The sequence below is a fragment of the Platalea leucorodia genome (genome assembly GCF_965183815.1).
Source record: "Platalea leucorodia genome assembly, chromosome: 5".
Lineage (NCBI taxonomy): Eukaryota > Metazoa > Chordata > Aves > Pelecaniformes > Threskiornithidae > Platalea > Platalea leucorodia.
Window position 1 is genome coordinate 74,519,050 of NC_138827.1, and position 18,637 is coordinate 74,537,686.

The 18,637-nt window shown below is 43.5% G+C and overlaps 2 protein-coding genes across 2 annotated transcripts; both read right to left on the reverse strand.

Moving 5' to 3' along the window:
• Positions 1-1,174: 1,174 nt before the first annotated feature.
• On the reverse strand, positions 1,175-2,825 carry LOC309590338 (gamma-crystallin B-like; the record flags this gene model as incomplete). Its single annotated transcript, XM_082311457.1, has 3 exons — positions 1,175-1,542; positions 2,497-2,635; positions 2,817-2,825. The coding sequence occupies 3 exons, from the start codon at positions 2,823-2,825 to the stop codon at positions 1,175-1,177; spliced, it is 516 nt and encodes a 171-aa protein (XP_082167583.1).
• Positions 2,826-9,332: 6,507 nt separating this feature from the next.
• Positions 9,333-18,163, reverse strand: LOC309590894 (uncharacterized protein C2orf80; the record flags this gene model as incomplete). The annotated part of the gene is made up of 7 exons (XM_082312467.1): positions 9,333-9,667; positions 10,253-10,340; positions 15,893-15,970; positions 16,405-16,492; positions 16,637-16,719; positions 17,235-17,316; positions 18,123-18,163. 7 exons carry the CDS (start codon positions 18,161-18,163, stop codon positions 9,516-9,518), a joined length of 612 nt encoding a protein of 203 aa, XP_082168593.1. The 3' UTR covers positions 9,333-9,515.
• Between the last annotated feature and the right edge of the window lie 474 nt (positions 18,164-18,637).

The window sequence follows — 18,637 nt, forward strand, 5'->3', positions numbered from 1 at the left end:
AGCCTACCATTTAAAGCCCAGATGAAATTATTTACAATTAAACATGTACTAGATAAGGTTGCGGAGTGTCCTAGTAGTTCTGTGCTCTCTGTACTGCTTTCTCTTTCCAAAAGTCTCCAGCACCTTGCTGAAGAGCAATAGTATATTTGCCTAACTATCCCTGGAAAAAAAATATCTAGACTCCACTACCTAAATGAGAAGAGGTATGTTAAGGTGTAAGATCCCTTAACTGTGTTTTGTTACATTTTATTATGGCTCTCATTCATTACTGCACAGAGTGCCCGCTGGCACAGGATACAGTGATGATTAGTAGGCATATACATCATTACTTGAATGATAATTAATGCTGCAATAGACTTTTTCCAGCACAAGATGTTGTCCTGTTTCTAATCTGCACTGGTATGCTTATTTAATTCCTTTTGCATGCGGAATAGCCTGGCAATTGAGGGATTTGGCTCAATTTCCTGCTGCAGCAGATAGTGCAGCTCTGAAGTCAGTAGAGGCAGGGCGATTGACACCAACTAAACATCTAGTTCATGAAGTACAGGTTCACTAAAACATGCTGTATAAAGGTGGTGTGATTTAATGATCTGGAAAAATTCTTTCTGGAGGAATCAGCTGGGATAAGACTGGAAATCTTTGCTGGACTGGTGGTAGCATAGAGCAGCTTGTTTGCATGAAGAATTCGATGCCAAATACACCTTGTTCTGAGTTCCTCTGCATCTTTCTGTCCTTTTCCTCCTCAATCAGTACTTCATTGGATATAACTATTAATGGGACTTACTTACTTTTCTGTTCCAAGTACATGATAATTTAAATAAATGTTAAAGGTCCAATTGCATATTGTTAACCCTGGTAAGTATAGAGCTGGAATCTATTCCTAGATCAAAACTTGTAAAACTGGGGAGAACTTAGATGAAGGAATCAGACCTGCCTATTAATAGCCTGTCCAGTGAAGTAATGACAGAGGTTAGCAATATGCAGTTGGACCTTCAACACTTATTTAAATTACCATGTACTATGGAACAGCTGGATAATTGTGAATATTTTTTAAAGCATTCCCCCTCTCCCCCTAAAATGTGACAGGAATCGGATTTCCCTCTGGACTGCACAACTTTCATTTGTTTGTAGTAGTGAAGGAACATTTGTTTGAACAAGGATTTTTGGAATGCATTCACTGTTTATTTAGCGTGGGAGCAATAACTCGGTGCAAGTCAGCCAGCCTCTGCAAAGAGACAATTTTGGTATTTACTGCACCCCAGTCAGGGGATCTTCTGTATTCCCTGGTTTTCAGTAAATACTGTCGGCCCCTGAAGCTGGGCATTTCATACAAGATCCAAGAGCCACCTAAAACATTGAGGGAGCAGATCTCAAGGAGATGGATGTAGCCTGGGACTGATGATGGACAATCATCAGTGAGCTCCCACATTTGGCCTTGGAGCTCCTCTTTTTCATAGAGCTGAATCTTGTGGGAAACAGAATTCTGCAGTGGCAAACAGCAAAAATGTAGGAAAGACAGACATTTAACTGATTCTGACATAACTAAACAAGACAGACATACAGAAAAAAGGCAACTTTCCCAGGTACTATATGCATTTCTGAGAAACTGTGTTCTATTCTGGAGACGGGATTGTGAAGAGATTCACTCTTGAAGCTAATAGAGGAAGTTTAATCCTTACCTACATGGAGGAGCTCAGGAGTGCCAGCAAATGGGTATGATCATATGTGTGGTAGGAAGTAAATGGAGGATGCTTTATGATTTGAAGAAATGGGATTTACAAGGACTTTATATTGTGACAATAGGAGAAAATGTATTCATGTGACTTTGAGATGATCTGTGTTGCTTACTTGTGACCAGGCATGAATAATGTGGCTTTTTTAGAACTATGCTACTAAAAGACATTCATCATGTTACTCCATATGCTCCCATTATACTCTGGTGCGCAGGCAATTGCCATGTGGCAAACTGCTGACCTATGTGAAGCACAGGCACGTGGAGTGTTCCTGCTGCTATAGCTTATGCTCTATAGTATATCTTACTAACCAGAGAAGTACTTTAGCAAGTATTAGTTCTTTGCCCGATTTTAACCAACACCGCTTTTATGTTAAGAAAGCCATACCCATGGCAAATCTGATTTAACATGTTCTTGTGTCAGAGTCATAACATAGTATGGTCACAAGCAAGGTGCATGTATCAGCCTACAGCAGAACTTTCTGTCAGCTGGCCCTGCTAGCCCTTCCCAGAGCAATGTAAAAACATTCTTTACCTAGAAACAGTCACTCAGCTTTCTTTTAGCATCCCCAAGTTATGAACAGGCCCTGGAAATAGCACTGATATTAAACAGATTATTTCCTTCATCTCCAGTGAAATTTTGCTTTGCCGTACTGAACTTTGCCTGTCTCCTGAGTTACTTGAAGAGACTGTATAGCTATATTCTTAAAGGATAAACCACACTCAATTTCTTAAACTGTGATACACTGCCAAGCAGAACTTACTTGTAGGGTTACATGACAAGACGATGGAATTGCAGAGACTGAACCACTTCTGGACGTCAGGATAGTCTCCCCTTTTTAAAAAGTACTGGTGTCCCGAGTAATTGGGGTTCTCGTAAATCATCCAGCTGCCTTTTTCCACCTGAATGGAATTGCATCACATAGGACTGCAGGTCAAGGTGGTCGCTGCTACATTCGTAGCAGTGGCCCCGGAAGCTCTTGTCTTCATAAAAAAATGATCTGCAATATAAATATTTGCAAAGACTCATAGTCCATCCCAGTGTGTCAGAGCAGAGTACTGGCATACTGGGGCTTCCACTTACCTTTCCCATGTTTGGCAGTTTGCTGAGGTGAGAGCTGTGAGCGAACACTGTCGTTGCTTTTATATATCATAGCCCTAATGCTGCGTCTGCAAAAAGTAACACAAAAGGGCCCATTCTAAGCTGTGAGGAGATCTCATGTATTGTCTTTATTGCAGTTACGGCATTTATTGCATTTATCATATAGGACTCTCATTTTCTGGGTTTTGGGCTGCGTTTGCTGATGCTGTGCACAAGTGAATTATTGTGTAACTGTGGAGTGGACTACACTTTCAGCGGATATCAACTATTTCATGTGGTACACCTGACCCAATGGGGGATGTGTGCATAAGAATGGTTCTTCGCAGAACCTCCTTTGCCTGAAAGCTATCGAACTCAGCGGACCTGAGCAGTTTCTGGTGTAGGTCTGTTCCTTTCCTTCCCTTCCCCACATGGTGTCGATTACCTCTTGCCTAAGCTTGTCCCATGGTATTTGTTCAATTTTTCCTTTTGTGAGAGCAGATGAACTTTGCTTCTATTTCAATACTTTTTCACCCACTTTATCCTGGAAACAGGAAAAGTCTCCATATCATGTGGTGTTTTTCGCTTTTGCCTACTAATCCCTTCTATTGTGTACAAATTTTAGCACAGATGTGTTACAAGGAAATAGTGATTAAAAGTTTCAGTCCCTTCCTGGTGTGTGGTTAACTGTTGCATCCCTGAAGAATAAAAAGATTGCAATCAAATGGTTCTTATTAGGTGTTTATCAGTGTATCTGAATTACTGGCTAACATTATAAATCAGTTGGTTCAATTTTTTTCCCTTTGAAAGTCTGTTTTAAAAATTCAAAAAATAGCAAGCTGCATTAAACTCAAGTTGCTCTCTATCTGGAACCAGGAAGGATTGTTGTTTAACACTAAAACAGAGTGCTTTAACAGTAAAGCACAGCTAGCAGGTTACGGAAAACTGTATTCCTCGCTTTTGGAACTTTTCCTCTGTCGTTTTTTTCTTGTTTGGTGCAGGGCTGGAACAAACCTTGACTTGTTCTATTCTGATTATTATTTTCTTGAACCTAAATCTTAAACTCTTGAAAAAAACCTGCTTCATGGAATATGCAAAGCTGGTTATACAGCTGGTCTTACATCACCAGTAGGTGAGGCTTCAGATCAAAAGAAACTACTGCACTCCAAAACCAGATTTATAATCTTATGTATTTGGGGAAACTCATTCAAGCATGTAAAGGCCTTGTCAACATGATTCATCAGTTAACTTGGCATGCAGATGAACACCTTTGTAGATCTAGTTTATTTAAAAGAGCTCTATTTGCAACTCCACCTCCAGTGGAACAAATGAGTGTTTGTGCCTGTAAGGAGAGAGAACAGGGGAAGGTTTGGGAGACTGAGTGGAGTGCAGCTTTGCTTACAAGGTCTCAGACCAAAGAAAAGGGCTTTCCGTGCTGTGGCAAGAAAGGAAAGAGAAAGACAAGGGTGTCTTCTGGGGAAACAGATAGGGGGAATATGAAACCTCCCCCTTCACATCCTTCCATCACAAACCACTTCATTGATGTTGTTTTTAACTGTATCCTTATTAAATGACAGGGGGTAATGTGCACTCACCATTTCCAAACAGGTTAGATACCTTCCTGTCCTCTTTAGTATATTCAGACCTATTCTTCTGAGCTTTCTGGGTTACCTCAGACCACCTGCCTTCATCCTGTGGGATTTCCTTGTCATGTTGTTTGCTTGACTATTGTACTTGACTTGATGTATTGTTGCTATTACTGTAAGTAGAGTGTTCAGGCCTTGATCTTTGTCTGCAGGCTGGATGGGTTGCTGACCTGGACTCAATGGAACTGGCAGCAGGCAGTGTGAGCATGCACGAAATACTCAATACAGAACATTAGTGCAAAGTTCTCACAATACTTTAATGTCACATCTGACTCTATTTCAAAGTGTAATTCCTTGTGTATAGAATCATTTAGGTTGGAAAAGACCCTTAAGATTGAGTCCAACTGTATGGCAAACTGGTGGGTAGATCTTCAGGATGATGAATGATGTAGGGAAACAGTGGATGCTGCGTGGATTGCACACGAGTTCTTTAACAGCAGATGTTAATGCAAGTCGTCATGAAAGGCCATGAAGTCTCGCCCTGGATGTCTCTGGCAACCACACCACATACTTGCTTGACATAAAGGGACTATGCGTTTAGCACTGGCAGTGGGAATACCTGTGTGCAAGTACCTGGCAGATCACTTCCATAACAGCACCTGGCCTGGTGACAGTCGGCAGGATTTGGCAGTTGGTGTTCTCCCTGACTTTGCTTTGCTGCAGACAAACCCCTTTTTGGAGCCAGTCTGGGCTAGTTCCTGTTTTGAGCACCTCTAACCATTCTTGGATATAGAAAACGCAGCAGAGATGCTAGATCTTTCAACCATGACTCCCCTCGTGGAGCCAGTATCCTTTACATTGTTTTAAAGAGATTGAGTAAAACTGAATTTCTCATTGCTTTGACTCTGGTATTTGCTCTTGCTGCTGGCTGCCTCTTGAAGATATACAGTCCTATGCACTTAATGTGTTAGATTCCATCCTGACAAAATTGATTCTTTTCAAAACAGATTTGTTCTATTTTTGTCCTACAGATAAACCAGTCTCTCACACAAAACAGGGGTATTTTGCCATTCCAAGATGGATGCTAGGTGTTTTCACCTGATGTTTGACTAGGTAAAAGCTCTTCACCAAAAAGACAATTTTCAGGAATAGCTACAGAATCAGTAGTGACATGTCTGCAATCAGGATTACTGTACCAGAAATGAGGGGGAAATTGGGGCTTGCTTGCATGGGCAGTGCTCTAGTAACTCTGGCTACGGTCGAAAGGCTCTGACTCACAAGCTTGTGTGGGGCAATTTAACAAGTTAGCACCCCTGGTCCTGCAGGCAGGATGTCTGTGCCTCAGCTGCTGTGTTGTTCATGGCCAAGAGTGTTAGCTGAAACCATCACCTATTTCAGTGTCATAAACTGGGCTGTAAATGGCAGCACCAAGTTGCTACCACGAGTTCTGCTACTGGAGTCAGTCTCTGGGGTACAATGGGCAGCTCTTAAATTGCCAAAGGGAAAGGGGATGATGCCCTGTTCAGTTCCTCACTTGCTGTACAACATGATTTCAGGTACTTACTTACAAAGAACAGATCCAGAATGGTCTCTTATCTTTCCCACCGCGGATAGTATTGCAGTGCAGTGGTGGGCACCAACTGTATGCACGTGACAACTGTTGCTATGTGTGCACATATGATCAGAGATCTCTTCTGGGTCCTGTAGAACAAATTTAGGACTGCATCTCATCTGAGCTCTGAACTATGTCCATTGCTTTTTGCATAGCTGAGAAAAGATTTTGAAGTTGTTCTGGCTAATTGGTCTGGTCACAGCAAAGCCTTTTTTTTATTCAGGAGACAACATAGCTCAGGAAAGGAGGAAATTTCAGTCAAGGTGGCAGGCGGCTATCATTCACCAATCCCACTGTGCACACATCTACAAGCACCTTTCAGCTCCTTGATTCTGGCTGTCTGAAAACGTGAATGTGTGAATGGCAAACCACCTGATCTGCTGGGTTTGATTTTTGTGTACAGACAACTAGACACCAGCCAGCCAACAGGGGAGGGAGTAGCAAAGGGGAAGGTGCTTGCACTCTGAAAATGAAACACCATTTTTATGCTTATTAGCATAGCAGGATTTCTGTTGCTTACTCCTCTTAACTCCACCAGCCTTATCTATACAAACCAGGAAGTATTAGCCAAGGAAAAGTGAAGACCATGGCAGTACTCTAATAGCAAAGACAGCGCTGGAATAACACGGCTAATCACCTATTTGTTGAAGTCTTACTGTTTATTTTATTGCAGTTCAGTGAGCAAAAATCAGTCATGAGATGTTAATCTGTCTCTCTAGCTGTTTAATCTTAACCACCCCGTCGCCATTGTTCTCCTACTTACATGCTCAGCAGCAATATCCCCTCCTCCCCTCTTGTAATGACCTCATTTCAAAGTACAATTTCTCTCTGCTTTGGCTTTTAAGGGGTCAGACTGATGCTGTTTGAGCTGGCATGAAATTTGCTCAGGTCCTGGCACTGGCTGCTGTCTACTGCTCTACTGAATTTGTTTGCAAGAACAGAAGCCTCTGTTTAGAAGCTGATGGATGCTCTGAGCTCCAGGAATGAGCCTGAGCTGAATGTGACAGTGCAGGCCTGTCCCAGCAGTGAACGCAGGCCATGGAGGAGAGGTAGGAACTGCTAAATGGGATTGGATAGTGCATTCCAGCAATCCCGCTTCCTGCCCAGTGAACTAACCAGGTCAAGACAGCTGATGCTGCAGAAAGTCATGGCTAAAGAGTTCCTGTGTAAGGAGGGTGATGTTGCTGTTGATCTTAAGTCCCTTCTAGCCTTCTCATCTGACTTCCTTAGGCCTTGAATTTTGGCTCACGTGGCTTGAAAGGAAAGTGGGGGAATGCATGGTATGGCTAAGAAGCCCCATCAATATCAGCACAAAGACTCACCAGTTAATCTGCAATTTTTGAATGTACCAAGCTGTGTGGTTAGGTCTTTCCCCATGGACAGCTCAGAATTGAAAGGGCAGGTGTTTACAGCAACTATGTTTCATTTTAGACTGATTTTAACAGGAAATTTGTGATGTTATGTTAAAAAAAAAAAAGAAAAGCTGTGCACCTGGTGAGTTGAAAGCAAGCTTTGAGTCCATGAGGACTTCTAAAAGATCCTTTGAATCCCTGATTAAGTTTAACCATTCCCAGCCCTTCTTGTGTAGTGCTGTCTTTTGGCATCTCCATAAACAGGGTCAGTGACTGAGAATCAGCAGGCAGAAAAAGAAAAATGTTTTGCTTCACAAGTGTTTATTGGTTTTTCCTTTAGCAGATATTTTGCATTAGAGTACAGGACCATCTCCAAGGCATGGGTTAATGCAGCTGTATAATATGTGACCATACTTTGGATGGATGTCTATCCCCTGGCTAGAAGTAGCTGGGAATCTTCATTTCTATAATTTTTATATGTAACAAGCTCTAATGGAGCCTTTCTACCCTGCAGTTAGCGTTAAATGCACCTCTCAGCAGTGAACACTTCTACTACCCCACTGAGCCCTGAAACTTCTATGGAATTAATTAGAAAGAGTCCTATAGAAACACCCCATGCTGTGTGCCCAGGCTTCCAGCCAGAGGAACAGAGGGATGTGGAAGAAGAACCATGTGCACCCAACTCTTATCGCAAGGTAGAGTTAATACAAGGATGAAGGTTGTGACAGCTCATCTAAGAAATGGGGGGTGTTCTTGGGCCGCACAGCATGGACCTAACAGAGACAAACCATTAGGGACCTACGAACAGGGAATGGAAGACAGTTAGGCTTCAGTGCTACGCTGGCACTGCAGGGAGAGGCTTTTTCTTTAGCTGAATCCTTTAAGGAAATAAAGTAAGACGGTTAAAGGGGAGAGCTGAAGAAAACGGGATCGTCCTAAGAGGCACAACCCTCATGTCACATGCAGGGAAGCTCATTCCTGCCCCATTCTGGATCATGTGTGGGAGTTGCACAGCACTGTGGACAAGCGGAAGGGTGTATTCCCTGCCTCTGAAGTGCTGCATCCCCTCTTTGGCTCTGTAAAAGTAGCATGGTAGGTTGAGAAGCAGTAGGGATGCACTGGGAAAATGTAAACTCCCAACACACTGGCAGGGAAACAGGAGAGAAGTGGCTAAGGGAAGAGGAGGGAATGTCAGAGTCTTGGGTACACGATATGAGGGGTGGGAAGGAAGGAATGACTGCTAAGATTTAAAAACCAAAAAAAGAACCCCAAACCACAAGTTGCAAATGCATTACCAAAGCTATGGTAGAAGACATCAGTTAGCTCACCTACAGCTAAGTGAGGTACATGAAGTCTGGGTCTTTGTTATGTCTTTGCTTCCTTTGCATTCCTTGCTTTTGAATCTGTTCCAGGCTTCTCTGGAGAGATTCCTTGTTTTGCTTCTGTAGTTCCCTGCAGGATGCAAATGTTAATAAGCGCAAGCACAGCACGCAGGGCTGAATCCATCAGAGAGATGGGGACTGCATGGCAGATCAGCTTCCCTCCTGCTGTGTGACATGTGATGCACATTGAACTCGAGGCTATGGGGGAGCCCCTCTACTTGGCGAAATCCAGCCCTGCTGCTGCTACAATGTTTTCTTAGGTCTCCTGCTCAGTGGAGCTGCAGCAAACAATAGGCTTTTGCAAATCATGGGCAAATAGAAAGGCAGAGCCTAATTCATGTACATGCTAGGCTAATCTGACATTACTGGGTTCTTTATGGAGTCAGTTTTTTGTTAATTTTTTTTTAAATAGTCTTCAACTGTTTTTTTAACCTAAAAGTGATAGTGGTGAATGTGTTTTGCAGGGATATTAGCCAGAAGGGTGCCTTCCATGCGTATGTTGCGTATTACTGGAGTTGAGTTGTTGAGTATTACTGGAGTTGTTGAGTACTGCAGTTGACTTTCCAGCTCATGCGTGACACCTCCTGCCAAGGAGCCAGTTGCTGTGAAAGTACAATTTAGCATTGACACTATATTATAAATTTGTGCTACTATGAAACTTCTCATGCTAAAGAGTGCTGAGCAGGGCAGACATGAAAGGCTTTGTAGGCTCTGGGTGGCTTGAGGTGCCGGTCTAGCTGTGACATTCAGTGGCAGTGTTGCAGAAACAGTTATACTGGCTTGTGTGAATTCTTCAGACCTACTTTGTCAACCTGTTGCTTTCCTCTGGTGAGCGAGTCCTGTTGCTTGCTGTCTTTCTTAGCTCTCCTTGCTGAACAAGGGTTGGGCTTTTGATACGCTGCTGCTCTCCGGTACTTGATGCCTTGGGAACGAGAAAGGGCCTCACATCATCTTGGGCTTACAGGGGGCCACCAGGCTGGTTTACAGACCTACTGCATGGGATCAGTTGCAGTACATGGTTGGAGATAAGGGGTTCCAGCTTCAAATTCCCTCATGTTCCTGCAGTTACTCTGTTTTGCTGCACTTGGAGAAGAAGCAGGGAAGGGGGGGTGGCTCTTTCACTGGCCAGCAGCACAACTGACCTTTGCAAAAGTCCTAGTAATAGTCCAAGCTTAAGAACAAACAAGTGATTGTGGGACATGAAGGCTGATCCTATCAGAAATGTGTAATCTTATTGTTTACCTCAACTTGAGGAAAATGCCCCTTTCGCAATTGTCATGAGCTTAGGAGCCTGAGCTAAACACTATTTCTAGGCTACAATGAGAAAATGCCTGTACCTCACCCCCTCCCCACAAGAGAACAGGCACAGACCAAGTTTACACTATCCTTTCCCTGTGCAGCTGTTAGAGCTCAGCAGGCTGTAACTTGGTGGCTCTGCTGGGCCAGGTGCTGCTGCCCCATGTCCCCCTGCCCTGGCCTTGTGGGAGTTGGGGTGAATTGTGCTCACTTTGCTTCCAGGCATACTCTGCAGCTTCAGGGGCAGTCAGCATGGCAAATGGATGCACGGAGAGCTTGAAAGGCTGAATCCAGTCGTCCTGGAAGGACAATTCATAGATTAGTATGTCTGCAGAAACTATGTGCCAAGCCAAATGAGCATGCTCTTTTGTGGTCAGCTGAAAGTTAGATAACTGCTTCAGAGGTCCTGATGGATAAATGAGCGCAGCTTTGCTGGCAAGTTTTTGTCCTGGATGCTTGGCCCACCCACCTTCTTGAAGTGCCCATCCCCACTGCCCAGGCATTTCAGTTGTCCACACAGTAGCTGAACTGCTGCATTTTATAGCCCTGTGTGTACTGCTGCAGACTGGGGATTGTGATCTGCCAAAACATCCTGGCATGCAGCCTGTGGCTGCTCAGCTGTTCACATGTCAGCTCCTGAAATGTCTGGACAATGGGGTAGGAAACTCTGAGAAGCAGCAAGCAGCTGGGATAACAACCATTACGTCCATCTCAGGCTAAGATGTCCCTTCTCATGAATCAGAAATCTTCTGGATCCTAAATCCCACTAGGATGTGCCTTAGGCTCCCTAAGTATCTATATATCTTGGTAAAGCTAGTGCTTGGTTTTCAAGGAGATCTAAGCCAAAGCTTCAAAAGTGATGGGCGATAACGGGAATCTCCACTGTTTTACTTTGATGGGAAACGGGAAGGGGGGCGCGGGGGAAGAAAAGATAACCAAACCTGAGGTCAACAGAAATTGAATTTTGAGATGGGCTGGATTCCAACTCTTTGAGACTAGGACTCTTAAGGAGGCATAAGCTGTGCTCCAAGAGTTACTGTTAATGATAACAGTAGATTTAACCTCTTAAACTACTTAGGGCTTTGCAAAATGAATTATCCTTAGTTTCCAAATTCAGCAAAGCATTTCCATTCCTTTGTCATAGACTGGGAATGATCTTAAGCCCGTTATTAAAATTAAGCAGTGTTGTTGCTGAAATAGAAACTGGAGATCCTGATAACAATGGCTTATCTTCCTCTTCAGAAAATTTTGTAACTTTGCTACCTCATGACCATCAAGCAAGTATCCCCGAGTCCACTAGGGACAGGATCTAGGCAAGTGCACAGTAACATGAGATGATCAGAAAGACTATTTCTGTTCTTTCTTTGTCTCTGCTTGCATAATATCAGAATATAAATCAAAACTAAAAAACTACTATTCCACCCCCCCCAAAAAACCCAAACCAAAACACCATGGGAAACAGCATGAGTAGCGGGAAAACTTCCAAGAAAACATCACTCCTCTGCAGTGTATGGTGTGCACACAAAATGGAGATTTCTAAAAATATCCTGGGTTGGAAATTCCTAGAGAAAAGGATTCCTGCCCATGAGGAGCATGACAGTAAAAATACACAGTGTAATGTTCACAGCAAAAGGAGGGAGAGCTGATCCACCCACTTATCCCAGGGGCAGAGGGGAAGATTCCCTCCTTCGAACTAACATGTTGTGAAATGCCCCTACATGGCATCTAGCGGCATTTCTAGTTCTTGACATGGGAAAATTCAACTAAGAAAGGTTATGGCCAAGGCTGTTCTGGTGCATGTAGCTGTGAGCTGGAGTGTAGCTCTAGCCCTTTCTGGACACCGGGTGGCAGTCTGTCATTAATATTACAGCTAAGCATGACCAAGGTGGAAAAAAAAAATTAAGCGCACCAGAAACACTGTGAATTACATGTGAATCATTTATTATAGTCTGATTACAATTCCACAGCAACTTCCAGTGGTTGCTTGGGAAACATCAATAAAGTCTGTGTTACTGAAAATAAAATCTACATATTTCAGCACAAACGCTCTTTCGTTCAATAGCTGGGCCATATAGAATGCTTTCTTGTGACTTAAGTCGTGAATTAAAAACTATAATACCTCCCCTATTTTTTAAAGGGCAATTACACTTACATGATTAATGATATGCTGCTAGAGAAACTTGCTCTGAACACAGGCAAGGTCCTTGTGAAGCAGGCTATACCTCCTCGGACCTGCATAGCCTCCTTCCCCACTCCACATCAATGGTAATTAGAGCACGCTGGTGGGAACGCTCCTCTGTAAAGCTCGATGCCAAAGACCCAGGAGCTGGGTTACATCTTAGTGTGGTTGTGAATAGCTGGACTGCCCTTTTTGTGCCTCTCCCTGGTGCGCTGTAAGGTAGAGGAGGAGGTGAATAGTTCAGCTGTTTGCTGTGTTCAAAGAGAGAAGGCTAGAGCTAGTTTGCTATTACCAATGGGACAAAAGCGAAAGGGGCAAATTACTTCAGTTTAAAATGTAACATTTTCTAAAAGGCACAGATGTTGTATGATCCAAATGCATTACGCCTTTATGCAGCGGGAGATTCCTTCCACTTTATTGCTTATAGCACACCAGCCTAGGCAGTAGGCTGGTGGGAGAATGGGCCAATAGCTTACCATTGCTATGGCCAAAGCTAGGAGTCACTGGTACCACTGAACTGGTACCTCTTCTTTGGTGGCCTCTCTCAGACCTAAAGGGCAGAAGACATCAAAATGTTTGGGGTAGATTCTGCAAGGTGTGTGATGCTAGCAATGCTGAAAGACTGTTAACTATGTTTGGGAATGGGATACCACTTTAAGACTGGGGCTAAGTGCAGGTGTTCGTGTCAGGGCAGGATAGGATTGAAGAGTTTTAACTGGTGAAATCTCTGCAGGGCCAAGATGAGATCTGATCAGTCAAGCTGGAGTAAGTATCTCCTTTTTGTCTACTGAAGGCTTTTTTTTTTTTTTTATCCATTTGGTTGCTCAGTTACATTTGTCTGCTGTATCCAGTTTTGCCTGAACCAAATACACAGTTTCTTTTTCTGGTAGCCTGGGGATAATTTTCAGCATGGGTCCAATAGAGGAATGGCATGACACAGTCAAACAAGCCGCTTCTGCCCTTTGACGAACGAAACTGTCTCCCTGAAGCTAAGCTACTGAAGACAAAGAGCTTTTATGTGTCTGTGCTTTCCCTGCACTAGCACTTTGTTTGCTTGGGTGGGCAAAGCCCGATGCCAGTGTGCAGGTCAGAAAGGAACCATGAAGTCTGTGGTCAGCCAGGCATTTAAGCCAGAAAGAGGCATGCCGATAAGCCTTCATAAACCTCTAAACCCAGGAGCACATCATTCAAATATTCTAGCATGTAATGGGTGACTTTTTAGACTAAAAAGATGAAGCAGGGATTTTAGAAGTAGCCCTTATGCTGCTACAGGTTTCTGATCCCAGTGATGGTGTAATGAGGGAAGCATCAAGAGGTCAAACTCTAGAAGTTAAATATAGTAAGCACCTTTCCTCCCCTGCCTAGTCTCAACTTCCCTTGTTTTTTCATGGTTACATTCAGTCTGCCCCAATTCCTTCTGTGAGGTGATGGGTAGCAAAGGAGGTTGGGCTCATGTGCGAATGGTTTCTGTCTGGCATTGCTCTATACTTCTTACTTTTCCTCTGTGCTTTTGTCCCTGCAGGCCATGGCGTGGAGGGGAAGCCTCCTTCTAAGAGCATGTCTCTCTTAATAGTCACCCCACACGCCTCCTTACATGTGTCCTCATGTCTCCTTCCCTAGTAGCTGCTGCTCTTCCTTAAATACATTTCAGTAGAGGTGCCATGTGCTTCTCTAGCTGAAGTTTGGGCTCATGCTTGGCTGCTTACATGGGTTTCTGAGTTGACTGGCACAGGGCAGCTCATGGTCTCCTCCCATATAGGCCACCACTGCAGTCCTTGCTGCCTGAACCCTGCCACTTAAGCCTAACACAGTACCCGTGTGTGAACTTGCATGAAAGCAGTAAACCCTGCAATTTATGCCCAATATAAATAGAAAGGTGTTTGAACTGGGAACACAGAAGTTGTCCCGACGTCTAAAACTGCTCAGGTCTTACAAGCTCCCTAAGACCTGATGGATCATTCCACATGGACGTTTCATTCCCAAAGAGTGGGGATGTGACTTGTCTGGAAGGTCTTAAACAGTATTGGATTCCTTTGCTTATGTAAATACACTCTTAGAAATCTCAGATGAAGGGAAGCAGGAGGCACACACTCTGCGGCCTGTCTTGAGAGCTGACTATACCCAAACAACTCTGGTGTACTGGCTGACAGCAGGCCATGTTGTCAGAGCACTGTGCCCAAGGAAACACAGTCTCCTTCTCTCTGGAGGCTTTTTAACTGCAAATAATGACCCAGACTGTGCTACAAATTGACTAGGACAGAGATTAAATGACTTGCCCAAGTCAGACAGTCTAGTCTAATCTGCAAGTCAGGGTAATGTTATTTCTTGTCTCTGCAATAACTGAATTGCAAAATCTTGTGCAAGTTTTCTGTTGTTATTGTATGATTTGGCACAAGGATACTTCCAGACTCTAGTGCATGTTTTCCCTGCAGGTGCACAGGTAACACAGATGACCTCGCAGTCACGGAGTTGCTGGTTTGTTCTGTTTAATCTGTGTGTTCACCTTCCATAGGACTGCAATGCACTACAAGTAAAAATTGGCTTAGCACTGTTTTCTTTTTCTCCTCTTTTTCACGCTGCAATAAAGGGAGAATTTAAAGCTCTCTCATGGGTGCCATCTCTGATCCTTTACTGGTATCCAGGAAGGATTCCTAGGATGCAGATACTGAATCTCCTTGAGCAGTGTCATGTAATGCCTATGCAAGAGTCAGAGTACCCTTCTGAGAGTTGGCTTCTGTAAACGTAGCACTGATTGTATGAACCTGCCTAAACACGACCCCAGATTAAGACCTGCAGTATTGGCACACTGTGCTAAGCAGCATACAATAGCTTACAAAAAAACCCATGGAGGTATTGAAAGAAGTCTCTGTCTTGCAGGGTTAAAGGTCTCTAGCCAAATTTCACATCTTTGGTTCCTCTGACGAATGCCTTCTCTCAGACCTACAGCACATTTTCTTAGCTATTGTCCCCTGATGATTTCTGGTTTGAAACCTGAGTGGACTGGGGAAGAAGACTGGCCACAGACAAGGTACATCTTTGGCAGCCAGATGACAATCCCAAAGGAAAGCACTAACTTTGGATAAAATTCACACTGTCGCACCTAACTTGTGGTCTTGAATGCTACCTGAACACTTATATTCTGCTGTAACAAGGAGATACATGAGAGTTTATTGTAGGATGTTGCCAGCTATCATCCACATATTCCCAACCACTGCTGGTCTAAAAGTAGTGTCTTCCATAGAATGAAGTCTCTTCCCTTTATTAGTATGGGAAAGCTGGAATAAACAGTAGCTATAATAATAGACCCCCACACAATACAATCTGCAAGCAATTAAGAAATGTGCTGCACTCTGCAAATTTGACAGACACACACCCTCAAGACTAGCAGCAGGGATGAAGTACCCCATGGATAACTACAACTGCACATGGAGGCTTTACACCTCATTACGATGCTGAAAGGCCACCCACAAGGCTCTAAGCTATAACGGCAGATCTGAGAAGGGAATAGTTCAACAGTGTTTACTCGGAGTGAGAACAGAAATAATCCACGTGTGGATCACATTCTCAGAATGCCAGCCCAATGCACTACGTGCTGGACCAGGCCACTACAGGTAAGAAAGATCTTCACTCAGACCCCTAGTAGAGATGCTGAAAAAACAACAAATCACTCACATTTGCAGAGCTTTGCCAGTGTGTTGCTGAGGGCCTCGTGTTGTAAATCTCAAAGATCTCTTCAACAGGAATGCTGTTCTGTGAAGACAGGTAAAGAGAGAGAGGTTCAGCTCTCAGAAGTAGTATTCTTTAAAGTGAATGTGTGAAATCCAGCTCATATCCCCTTCCTTTGATCTCTGAAACAGCTTTCATGTGAACTCCTAGTATTGTTTCATGCTGCTAGTATGAATCTATTGAGATCTGGTCCTGAAAATTTGCTCACCATTTTGCACTTGGGTGAGACAAGATAAGTAACCTATACACACGCACAGGGCCACCTACTGAAACAACCTATTTTGTTTCCTAAGGCTGAGCAAAACTTAATGGCTACCTGATAAAAATGAGAGAGAGTTGTGATATTTGCACTGCCTGTATACTGTGCTTTCAATGAACAAAGACATCCAGAGTGCAGGGAGCATTTCTAGACAGGTGCCATAGAGCAAAAGATATTGCTATCTTTCTTGCCCTCTTACCATTAATATTCCAGCATATGAAGATAGTATCATAGCTTCTCTCTCAATTCGGTTGGGATACGTGTATCGGTTGCGAGACGCAAAATTCCTGTATGGTATTTTGAATAAGAAGATTATTAGCCTGGTGTTATAAATGCAAAAAGTAGTCCTGGGCTCAATTCACTGCTGTTTTTACATTTTCACACTGGTGTAACCCACTGCAACAGCAGGGCCTTAGCTTTGCAATACTCACATTTTCCCTCTTGTCAGTGCAGTCTGAGCATCCAAGTCACTTAGCCACAGCAAACCAACACTGAAGGCTAAGTTGTAATGCACCTGGAAAGACAGAAGAACCTTATGTGGTTTTTTTTACTGTAATTGCTTGACTGAGGGATGACAGAAAGACCAGAGAAATGCAGGGAAATGTGAGCTGGAGCCCAGTATTTCTTAACTACACTGGGTAGCTCACCAGTTGTAAGACACTTGCTGAGGTTTGAGGGGTTTTAAACACACCCAGGAAGACTTTCTCAGCTTAGCTGAAAGTTGTTTTGTTACGCACAGACAACTTCAGTTTGTGAAGAATTCCCTTTGGTTAGTTGACTTAAACTTTATCAGATGTCCTCTGTGGATGAGCTTTGTCTTGCTGAAAAATCAGCACAAACTTGAATTATCTTGGATACATTATACCTGGATGCTATTCACAGCCAATCTCTTTAGATACACATTTTAGTAACGGGCTTTTATTGATCATTGTAGGAAAAGGTTATTCAGCTGTACCAAACAGCCATCCTTCAGAGCTCTCTATAGCCCTGCAGTTAAAGAGGATAGGAAGTAAGAAGTCAGGTGATTACCATGTCATCTAGAAAGGTGGGCTGCCTTTGTCCTCTTGGATCAAATTCATTTTCTTGTAGTTTGATGCCAACATAATCTCCCCTTAAAATAAGAAAATAACTCCAAATTACAACTGGTTCTAAGCAATCCAGTGCATAAGAAATGTAATAGATGACTCTCAAGCTAGTGCAAGACCGGGGCTAAATTTGGTATGATTCAGGGCTAGGAATCTACTGCAGGATTTCTCACAGACACCTCCTAAGTAGGAAAGCTGTTGGTTTTCTGCATCACTGCTAATCTTAGCTTCCCCCAAACCACACTGCTGTCTTCCCCAAAGGCTCCAAAATATAGGAAGAGGTACAAATACAGATCAAGTATTTAAAGTCTGGGGACTCACAAAAGGGTTTCACTGTACAGCCAAGTGACTGAAAGAGATGCTTCACTGGTGCTCATTCTTCTCATTCAGGGGAGGCCTGATTCTGCAATCTTTCCTCAGACTAAGTACTACTCATCCATGCAAATAGTGCTAGGGAAGATGGCTACAGGACTTGTATAGAGTTGTCTGCTGGGCACTCCTGCATCCAAGAGCATGAGACACTGCTGCATGAACTAGGAGACTGGCGCTGGCTGCATGGCAAGGGAGGAACGCTGCACCTCCCTGATCCTTCCCACTGGCACAGAGCAAGTTCTGGGCTGTGATATCTCTACTGTCGCATATGCAGTCAGGTCTCACACTGCAGACTGCATGTAAGAAAATTAAAAGCATCTCAAAGGAAGTCTGTTCATACTTTCCAGCAAGAGAAGACTAAGGTTTTACAGTTGTCATCCAGCTAGGATTGCAATCCTTTGCAATCAAAACAAGTCCATCTCAAATGCAATGAAGGCAGTTGTAGGCAGTTACTACTCACAGGAGTTTTTCAATCTCTTTCTTCAGGCATTTTCTTTCCATACTCTAGCTGTCACTGAAACATAAGCTCAATGGGACCTAGGAGAGAGAAAAGGGCATCCTACCAAGTATCTCTGCAAGTGAGCAAATCTGATTCACAGATAAAGAGTATGGGACACTTGGAGATCCCCTACAAAAATCTGGCCAAAACCATTTCCCAGGTAAGACTGCAATAGAAGCTGAGAAAAATCTAGTCAAGAAAGAGAAAACAACATGCACAGTACTGAAAGTGAGGGTAAGGAGTTTGGTAATGGGAAATGGGCAGAATGAGCCCATTTAAGATGAGCATCAATCTTGAGTGTCAGTTTGCAGGTTGCTTGCATCCCCATCACAGTGATGGATATTCTCTCATATAATGCAATCTATTGACCTGCTGCCACTTCTGAGTTTCTTAGTACATGGCTTGCTCTCCGTACTGTGTGTGTATTGATCAGATCTATGTGGTACAAAGAGGGGATGGACTGGGAAGAGGACAGG